Source organism: Panthera tigris, chromosome A3 (genome assembly GCF_018350195.1).
Source record: "Panthera tigris isolate Pti1 chromosome A3, P.tigris_Pti1_mat1.1, whole genome shotgun sequence".
Lineage (NCBI taxonomy): Eukaryota > Metazoa > Chordata > Mammalia > Carnivora > Felidae > Panthera > Panthera tigris.
In genome coordinates this window covers 16,192,254-16,202,842 of record NC_056662.1, presented here as the reverse complement: position 1 = coordinate 16,202,842, position 10,589 = coordinate 16,192,254, and the positions used below count along the sequence as shown (strand labels likewise).

General features: G+C 46.7%; 1 protein-coding gene across 1 annotated transcript; it reads left to right on the top strand.

Annotated features, from left to right (window-relative positions):
• Positions 1–9,773, top strand: R3HDML (R3H domain containing like). The gene is made up of 5 exons (XM_007077740.3): positions 1–258; positions 3,217–3,335; positions 3,459–3,591; positions 5,174–5,289; positions 9,641–9,773. Exons 1-5 carry the CDS (start codon positions 1–3, stop codon positions 9,771–9,773), a joined length of 759 nt encoding a protein of 252 aa, XP_007077802.1.
• Positions 9,774–10,589: the final 816 nt, after the last annotated feature.

Genomic DNA, 10,589 nt, shown 5'->3' with positions numbered 1-10,589 from the left:
ATGCCCCTGCTGCCCAGCACCGTGGGCCTGGCAGGCCTGCTCTTCTGGGCAGGCCAGGCAGTGAACGCCTTGATGCCCAATGCCACCCTGGCACTGGCCCGGACCGAGGGCACAGCCGTGTGGCCCCTGAGTGGCCTGGGGGTGCCCCGCTACCGGCGGAAGCGCCACATCTCTGCCCGGGACATGAGTGCCTTACTGGATTATCACAACCACATCCGGGCCAGTGTGCACCCACCTGCGGCCAACATGGAATATATGGTGAGTTCCCGTGCCTTCCCCTGTGCCCTTTCCAGCAAATGTCAGTCAACTCAGTGTGTTCTGGAAGGGCTGGACCACTTGCCAGCCTGGCCCCACTAGCCAGTATCTCGGTGTCTGGGTCCTGTGCAAAGGGCAGGAATTCCTCTCCCCATTTGATAGATGAGGACACTAAGGCCATGCGCACAGGTTGTCTTGGGAAGTGGGGTCAGCAGACTGCTGTTTATGGGGCATCCACTGTGTGCCTGCACCTCACCTACACATAACCCTGAGGGTTCTCCTCTGCCTTCGACGTGGAGATTGCAGTCTCCTTTATCCAAATAAAGAAACCGAGAGTCAGAGATTTGCCAAAGGTCATCTGGTTGGGATTCTAACCCAGGTCAGCCTGCTGCGAAAGGTTGTGGTCTTAACCAACACAATACCTTGCCCAAGGATTTTGGCTCCCTGCTGGGGTCTGCAGGGGTGGGTGGCTGGAGCGGTCCATGCTATTGTCTCTTTGCGGCAGGGGTCTGATGGACACTCACAGACTGTACTCAGCAGGCCTGTGGGGGGAGAGTTTGGAGCAGCGGGGACTGGTACCTGGGGTCTCAAGCTGAAGAAAACTGGCAGCTGAGCAGCTGCAGAAGCTGAGAGATGTTCCCTTAAGGAGGCAGGACCAGCGGCTGTCACCCCAGCCCCGCAGAAGCCAGACTCTCAGAGTGGAGGAGGGGACCTTTCTCTTTATCACAGTCCCTCCCCCAGGACCTTTGTCTCAAACCAGCCTGGAGAGATAGGCTTCTAGCCCACCCACAGATTTCTTTACAGAAAGAGATGGCCAGTCTCCCCGCTCCAAGACAAACATGTGCTTCTCAACAGCCTGAAAATCCCTATGCTTTTGCAATGTGTCCATTCACTTAGGTAGTAACCGCTGCTCAGAGGTAGGCAGTACGCTAAGCCTCATGGAGATGCTGAGAACAGGATGGAAAAGGTGTCTTCCCTCATGGGGATGATAGAAAACAAACATCCACAACATAACAAATGGGTAATACAATGTCAAGTAGGCATAAGGTGTTGGGGAAGGGCGGGGATAGGAACCAGAACGGCAAGCAGCTAGAGGTGGGGGAGTCATTTATTTGTTCATTGACTGACTCATTCATTTATTAGCACAGGGGCTGGCACACGGAAGGTCCTCCGTTTTTCAAACAATGACACATTTATTGTGCACCAGCGTGTGTGTAAGGCACTCATCCCAACGAGTGTTTAATTGTTGCATGCGTGGTGGAACAGAGAGAGTGAAACAGCTCACCATGGACCCCAGCAGGGTCAGTGGATGTGGGTTTGATGTTAGCATGCTCTTTCCCTCATTTTACCCCTTTGGTGCACGAAGGAAACATTCCTCTGCATTCCCTAAGAGTGTCAGTTGGACAACCCTGGAAACATGTTTGGACCCCTCTCTTGCTATCCCTGTGACTTCTTCACTAGCTGCCTTCTGCCCGCAGGACAGGCATCTGACTAAGTATCCTTTGCCCAAGGAATCCTTTCTCTCCCACAGCCTCCCCAAAAGTTCCTGTCGCCTGTTTCACATGCTCACACCCACCGGGATCGTAATGATTGTTTAATGTCTCATTTCCTTGCTAGACTGTCAGTTCTGGGTGCCTAGAAATATTGTTCAGTATTTGCTGAGTGAACAAATATGATGAATGAATGAATAGTATCTCAGAGAATCCTAGGAAGTCAGAGTGGAAGGAAACTGGTATTTTTTTTTAGAAGTGGTCCTTTTTCAAGTTATAAAACTTGCAGCAGTCACACATTGGAAAATTATGAAGCTGTTGGGAGGGAGGAGGGCGTTATTCTTTATGTGTTGATGTGGAATAGCCACTAAGATAACCTGTTTGGTTGAGCAAAAGCAGCCAGGAACCTGATAGAAGGTCTGGTTAGCTGCCATTTGTCAATAAAATGTATAACTTTTATAATAGATACACTTATATACATTATATACACTTATATATTTATATACACTTATATAATTATATATATACTTATATAATTATATGTATTATATATAATCATATATTTTACATATACTTATATAATTATATGTATGCATGTATATTCATGTATATATACTTGTACAGGAATAGAGTGTTTCTGGAAGAGGATGCCTCTATGGGGCAGGACAGGTGGGGGAGGAAGTCGAGGATTAAGATGAGAAACTTTCGGGGCGCCTGGGTGGCTCAGTCAGGTAAGCGTCCGACTTTGGCTCAGGTCACGATCTCGCGGTCTGTGAGTTCGAGCCCCGCGTCGGGCTCTGGGCTGATGGCTCAGAGCCTGGAGCCTGCTTCCGATTCTGTGTCTCCCTCTCTCTCTGACCCTCCCCCGTTCATGCTCTGTCTCTCTCTGTCTCAAAAATAAATAAACGTTAAAAAAACTTTTTTTAAAAAAAATGAGAAACTTTCTACTTTTCCTCCTTTAGGCATCTCACATATTAAATTTGTGCGTGTTTTCACTATTCAGGAGAAAAAACCTTTTGAACTCAAAATGCTTAATGTTAAAATAAACACATTTTAAAAATACAATAAATAAAATAATAAACCAGTTCCCTCCCCATCACCCTGGGCTCAGTCACTTCCAGAGACTGCTAGGAACTCCCGCACAAACACCACAGAGCCCGCTCAGAGCCGAGAGCCCCCAGCCTGAAGTCCAGAGGCGGGAGTGGGGGTGGGTACCAGACGAGGAGTGGGAGGTCAGGGTGGATCTTGGCTCTGGTGTGGACTTGCTGTTGACCTTGATGTCATAGGCCTTCTCTGACTCTTAGTTTTCTGATTTGTCCAGTGGATTTGGTACAGGGTTTCAAGCAGATGGAGGAGAAACAGGACCAGGACAATGCCCATCTCAGGACACCGCTGGGATAGTGGTTCCCCCTCCTCCCCGCCCACACCGGTGCCCCGGCCCCAGGGAAGTTCATGGCCTTTCTTTCCCCAGGTCTGGGACGAGCGGCTGGCCAGGTCTGCCGAGGCCTGGGCCACCCAGTGCATCTGGGCCCACGGGCCCTCACAGCTGATGAGACACGTGGGCCAGAACCTGTCCATCCATTCTGGCCGGTGAGTGACCTTTTTCCCTTCGTCCTCTCGGTCACTCGATGAGGTCACGGAGCACGGTGGTGGCGGCAGGGTAGCTCCTCCATTCCCCAGCCAGTGTGCCTTCCATCTGCTCTGCCTCCCCAGGTACCGCTCGGTGGTGGACCTCGTCAAGTCTTGGTCTGAGGAGAAGCGGCATTACTCGTTTCCTGCCCCCAGGGACTGTCGCCCACATTGCCCCTGGCGCTGCAGCGGCCCTGTCTGCTCCCACTATACCCAGGTACCCCTTTGTTGGGAGGAAGGGCCGAGGGAGAACAAGTCCTGGGAGCCTAGAAGAAAAAGAATGTGGTGGGACAGAAATTAGAAATAGACCAGAGGGGGTGCCTGGGTGGCTCAGGTGGTTAAGCGTCTGACTTCAGCTCAGGTCATGATCTCTGGATTCGTGAGTTCGAGCCCCCGTGTTGGGCTCTGTGCTGACAGCTTGGAGCCTGGAGCCTGGAGCCTGCTTCAGATTCTGCCTCCCTCTCTCTCTGCTCCTTGCCTGCTTGTATTCTCTCTCTCTCTCAAAAATAAATAAATAAACATGAAAAAAATAAATAAATAGAACAGAGGCCCTATGGACTTCCTCTCACACAATAAGCATATTCCTGGAAGGTTGTGTGTATGTTGAACTCAGCTAATTGCATCTTGCATTGAGTGTCTTGCATGGGCCCGACCAGATTGTTTGACCCCCAAAATGGAGATGTGTGGTCTGACGAGTTCAAGAATGCTTTTGAATTCAATAGGTCCAAACACTTTCTAGTATATTCTAAGAACCCCACTATCTTAAAAAAAGTGGTAAAATAAAATGACAAAATTGTAGTATATTTTGAGTGTTAATATTGAATATGTTACCACTTGTTACACATAAAAATATAATGCCATGTAATGTAGGAAATGGGACCGAAAATTCCCATCACAGGACCGATATTTTCTTTTTCTTCTTTTTTCTTTTCTTTTCTTTTTGAGAGAGAGAGAGAGAAAGAGAGGGAGAGAGAGTATGCATGAGTGGGGGAGAAGGGCAGAGGGAGAGAGAGGAAGAATCTTAAGCAGGCTGTGGAGCCTGACTCGGGGCTTGATCCCACAACCCTGGGGTCATGCCCTGAGCTGGAATCATGAGTCAGACGTTCAACTGACTGAGCCACCCAGGTGCCCCAGGACCAATATTTTCTTTCAGTCTGTCTGTCTCTCTGTGACTCATTTGGAATTAATGTCAAAACTCTACATTGGAGACCCTCTAGGAAATATGAGGCCTAGACAATGTCCTCCCTGATATCCCAGAGGACATTATTAGCTTCACTTTACCAAAGAAACTGAGGTGCGGAGTGGTGAAATGACTTGGTCAAAGCCACACACTAGTGATACCGAGATTCTGATCCAAGGCTGTTTAACTCTAAAGTTTGTGTTTTAACTCTAACACAATAATGATTTTCAAGCGGTAGTCACTAGGGAACAAAGAAAGAAAGAAAATTAATAGAACAGTATAGAAAATATTAACATATGTCACACATGAAAATATTAAATATGGGTTCACAAAACTTGTGTTCCAGCTGTGTGTGTGTGTGTGTGTGTGTGTGTGTGTGTGTATTTTGTGCACTAACAATTGGAAATTCACTCCTTACCATTGGTGGTAGTAAAAAAACAAAAACCTTGAGTAACATTATAGCACAATGTGTCTCCAGGAACAGGAGGCAGATGGCTTCCCCAGAAAGACCTCACGTAATGCCCACACCCTGAACCACAGCCAGGAGCCTCCCCGTGCCAAGGGGCCTGGGTCCGCCTGAGTTCTTCTCAAAGCCTCCCCTGTCATTGTCCTTCCTCAGATGGTGTGGGCATCCTCCAATCGGCTGGGCTGTGCCCTCCACACCTGTGGCAGCATCAACGTCTGGGGCAACACCTGGCGTCAGGCAGTGTACCTGGTCTGCAACTACGCCATTAAGTAAGTGCAGCCCCCAGGCAGGGGGCCATGGGGCACAGGGCTGGACCCTGAAGGTGGAATGGGCAGAATTCAAAGAAACCTCAAAACCATACAACTTGGTAGTTTTAGAGTCAATTGATAATTCCTTTTCTTTACCCAAATCGCAAAAGTGATCGGGAGACAGAGGACCAAGTCAGGTGGATAGGCAGCCGCGCTGACGAAGTCAGTAGCAGAGAAAGTGGTTGAGATGTGCCAGGCAAGCAGGCTTCAAATAGCTCACTCTCATATTGGACCTGCACACCGATTGACTGGGGACACCTGACAACCGCAGTCCTCTACCAGTTAAGTGCATTGCTGGCCCCTCCAAGCTCGTCACAGGAACAGAGCAACCGAGAACACACGCTCCCTGCAGCCACGCAGATCCCAAGGGAAAGAGAGGAAGACTAGAACGAGCACACTCAGTTCCTTCCTCCAGACTCTCCAATCAGCTTGGTGGGAGGGAGGTCACGAGTGGCCTTCGTATGTAAGCCTCTTGGAAACATGGAGAAAGAGGAATGGAAGTTACATCCAACTTACACTATACAAATTTGCCAACATTACAGACTCTCATATGAAAACAAGAACAGGGTCACCTGGGTGGCTCAGTTGGTTAAGCATCTGACTTTGGCTCAGGTCCTGATCTCATGGCTTGTGAGTTTGAGCCCTGAGTCAGGCTCTGTGCTGACAGCCCGGAGCCCGAAGCCTGGTTCCGATTCTGTGTCTCCTTCCCTCTCTGCCCTCCCTGGCTCATGCCCTGTCTCTCTCTCTTTCAAAAAACTAAGTAAACATTAACTAAATAAATAAATAAAAACAAGAACAAATTCTAAGTAAACATAATATTTAGAATTTCAAAATCACATGCTGATAATCACCTTTTACTCTCAAGTAGTCCTTAGCCATTTACAAAATATTTTTCACCTCATTATCTCATTGAAGAGATGAAAGAGAGAGAAGGAAGAAAAAATGGGAGTGATACTGGGAAACTTTTTTCCTTTTTTAAAAGAGTAAGAAATTGAGGATCAGGGAGGTTAAGTAACTTACAAAAGTCACAAAGCCAGGAGGTAGCAAAGCTGTTTGAAACACAAGTCTTGATTTCAAGTTCTATGTTCTTTTTTGTTTTTCAGTTTATTTTTGAGAGAGAGAGAGTTAAAGAACAAGCTGCAGAGAGAGAGGGAGACAGAATCCCAAGCAGGCTCCATGCCGCCAGCACAGAGCCCAAAGCAGGGCTCAAACTCACACAACATGATATCACGACCTGAGCCGAAATCAAGTCGGAAGCCCAACAAACTGGGCTACCCAGGTGCTCCTCAAGTCCTATGTTCTGTCTCCTACATTATTCTGATATTCTGGAAGTCATTGGTAGCCTGAACACAAATTCTCAAGCCCTTTACCTGTTAATGGTGACATCTATTAACAAAGTATCAGCCCAGCTTTATCAGACACAAAAATACAAAGCAAATTTCGTTACAAATGGCTTAAGGGGCTGTTCCAATTTGCTGATACATCAAACTTTTGCAGCATTAACAGCATAATTGTTAAGATTTTTATTATCTGGAGTCAAGACTGTCAGGGTTCAAATTTGTGATTTAACTTCACTTCTCCATGCCTGTTTCTCCACTTGCAGAATGAGAATAAAATAGTCCCTACTCGTTATTACTGAGAGAAATAAATGATTTGACCCAGGTAACACCTCCGGCTCATGATAATGTCAGAATATATGTTGATGCTTACTGCTGCGACCACATCTGGGTTTAATGTCCTGCTCTACCATGTGCATATGAGGACTTTGGATAAGGCATTTCATCTCTACAAGCCTCACTCTCCTCTTTTAAAAGAGGGCTAATCCTGGGGGCAGTTGGGTAGCTCAGTTGATTGAGAGTCTGACTTCGGCTCAGGTCATGGTCTCACATCTCTTGAGTTTGAGCGCCGCATTGGGCTCTCCACTCTCGTCGCAGAGTCTGCTTTGAATCCTCTGTCTCCCTGTCTCTCTCTCTCTCTCTGCCCCTAAATAAAATAGGACTAATCCTACTTACCTCACAGAGCATCACAGCACATAGTTGCCCACAGTACATGCTTAGTAAATGGTGGCCATGATTATAACTAGGTTATAAACTCTTCAAAATAGACCTAATTCATTTCTATATCCTTTTACTACAATGATTTCAACCCCCCTTTTTAAAAGCAGAAATTTTTCCCCAGTGGTTAAATTAAATAAAAAAAAAAAAAAAGAATGACTTTTGTTCCATCACCCCCAGGTGTCCCCACCTCCCCCCCCCCCCCACTGCCCCCAAACTTCCAGAAGCACCTTTTGAAAACTATGGACTCACAGCATCTGGCACAAGTCTTGGTGCCCTATAGCTGCTCCTGAAGTGTTTGTTGAATGAATAAGTGAGTGAACTCCATATAAAACCAGAAATGCATACTTCTCTAAGCACTTTGGCTGACTTTATTTACAGTCATTCAACAATCACTTTTGGAGATAAAAGGTATCCTTTCTGCCCACAAGGAGTATTCATATGAAGTGCGAGAAAATAAGGCAAAGTTAACTAACAGTGGCGAGATGATGAGGCAGTCATGAGCAAGAGCTAGGGAATGATTTTAGGCCTTGAGAAGAGGAGGGAGAAAAAGAAAAATCTGTGGGCTGGGATGGGGAAGAGCGGGTATGTAAGTTGGATCTGTTGGAGCAGTCTGGAACACCTGCCCAAAAGCTGCACATGTGCTTCTGTGAGCTGGGGGGTCAGCCAACTAATGGCTCATGGCCAAAATCTTGCATGCTGCTAGTTTTTGTAAATAAAGTTTTATTGAAACACAGCCACACCATTTATTTACATATTATCCAGGGCTGGTTTCAACGCAGTAGAGATATACGGCCCACAAACCCTAACATATTTACTATCTGGCCCTTTACATGAAAAAAATTGCCAACCCTGGGGCACCTGGATGGGTCAGTTGGTTAAGTGTTTGACTCTTGATTTCAGCTCAGGTCATGATCTCACAGTCATGAGATCAAGCCCCGCATGGAGCTCTGCACTGACAATGCGGAGCCTGCTTGGGATTCTCTCTCTCTCTCTACTGCTTCCCGGCTCATGCATGCCCTCATGCGTGCATTCTCTCTCTTTCTCAAAATAAATAAATAAACATTTAAAAAAAAATTGTCGACCCCTGCACAGGCAATGGGAAGCCACTAAAAGTTTTTGAGCAGGAGAAAGTGATGAAAGTGGTTTGTTTTTAACAGCTTTATTGAGATACAATTCACATACCATACAACTCACCCATTTGAAGTGTACAATTCAATGGGTTTTGGTATATTGTTACATTATTAATTTTTTAAAAATATGTGTAACATAAGTTTTGCCATTTACCATTTATCATTTTTAAGCATACAGCTCAGTGGCATTAGTTACATTCACAATGCTGTGCAACCATAACCATTATCTGCTTCCCAAACTTTTTCATCATCCCAAAGAGAAATTCTGTAAACACTGAACAATCAACTCCCTATCCCACTTCCTCAAAAAGGCCATCATGGTCTCTTGAAAGGACTAACTCAGGAGCAGGTAGGATGGATTTGGGATCCAGCTGTTGAAGAAACGGACAGCAGTGGCCATGATGAGGCTTCAAGGGCATGTGCCCCCATGATTGAATTATACTCGTCATCTGATTATTCTAGCTTCTATTTGCACAGCACTTTTGAAGGTCATAAAGTGTTCACACATTTTTGCAGATACCATTTTATTTATTTATTCATTCATTCATTCATTCATTCATTCATTTTGAGAGAGAAGGAGGGGCGGGGAGGGGCAGAGAGAGAGGGAGAGAGAAATCTCATGCAGGCACTGTCAGTGCAGAGCCTGATGCAGGGCTTGATCTCACCATGGCGAGATCCTGACCTGACCCGAAATCAAGAGTCGGACACTCAACCGACTGAGCCACCGGGGTGCCCCTCATTTCTTTATTTTATTCAGAAGAAACGAGGTGGTTTATTCTGTTACCAGCTGGGCAGAATCCCAGACCAGAACTCAGAGTTGCCTGAGTCAGCGATGGGAGGTGGGGTGGAGGAAGTAAGAAACCCAGCACTTACTGAAGAGTCGCTTATTTGCCAGGCATCGTGCTGGGTGCGTGCACACAGGGCTCCCTTATTTGATCTTCGCTGCATCCCAGTGAGAGAGAGGAGTCTTCTCTTGGGTTTATAGATGAAGAGACCAAGGCTTACAGACGTGACTTGCCCAAGGTCGCATAACCAGTCAGTGGCGGTGCTGGGATTTGGAAACCTGTGTGAACGTTGCTCACATAACCCTCTGTCCCCATCTCCTTGGGACCTTTTCTCTTCCAGGGGCAACTGGATCGGCGAGGCACCATACAAGATGGGGCGGCCGTGTTCTGCCTGTCCCCCAAGTTACCAAGGCACCTGCAGCAGCAACATGTGTTTCTCTGGACTCAAATCCAATAAGCTTCTGTGGTTCTAAATTTCCCCAGGGCCCCGGCGGCACCTCTGGCCTCCTCCAGAGGATCGCTTCCCAAAGACCAGGTCAAAGAATAATTGTTTTTTTAAAGGACATAATTGGGTTCACTCCTCTGATCTGAATTTTCCCTCCTGACTCCTTCCATTCCCAAAATGTCCAGCATGTGCCTGAAGAAAACAACCTTTTCTTTCTTCCTTCCTTTCTTCCTTTCTTTCTTTTTCTTTCTTTCTTTCTTTCTTTCTTTCTTTCTTTCTTTCTTTCTCTCTTTTTCTTTTCTTTTCTTTCTTTCTTTCTTTCTTTCTGTCTTTCTGTCTTTCTCTTTCTTTCTTATAGCTTTCTTCTCTCCAACTTCTGGGAAAGAGGCCCATATCTTTCATTGACTCAGTGCTCAGAGAGCCAGGGCTAGATGGGGCTGCCTGGCCAACTCTCAGGTCCCAAACCCACAGGTCTTTGTCCATCCAGTGAAGAGTATTTCTGAAACGATCTTTAGCCTGAAACCCACTTTCATTCACTCAATAACAGCCAAACTTTGAGGACTTGTGGTTCACTCCCATTGTGTGTTACTGGAGCCACCTGTCAAGCTCCCCTTTTACAGATGGATACACTGAGGCTCAGAGGAGGGTGTGACCTACTGATGGCTTCACACTTTGTCTGCAAGGGCACCCAGCTGGGGGCTTAGGTCCTGACATGCCCTACAGGCTGTCTGACTCCTCTCTGAGTGCCCAGATGGAGTGCAAAACCAAAGCTCAGCCCATGCCGCCTGAGAGAATTGTCTTCTTCTGAGCCTGTCTTTTTCTCTACCACTCCACATGTTGGTCT

Coding starts and splice junctions, on each gene's coding strand:
- R3HDML (XM_007077740.3), top strand. CDS start 1: ATGCCCCTGCTGCCCAGCACCGTGGGCCTGGCAGGCCTGCTCTTCTGG. Junction 3,336..3,458: donor CTGTCCATCCATTCTGGCCG/GTGAGTGACCTT, acceptor CTGCCTCCCCAG/GTACCGCTCGGTGGTGGACC. Junction 5,290..9,640: donor GTCTGCAACTACGCCATTAA/GTAAGTGCAGCC, acceptor TTTCTCTTCCAG/GGGCAACTGGATCGGCGAGG.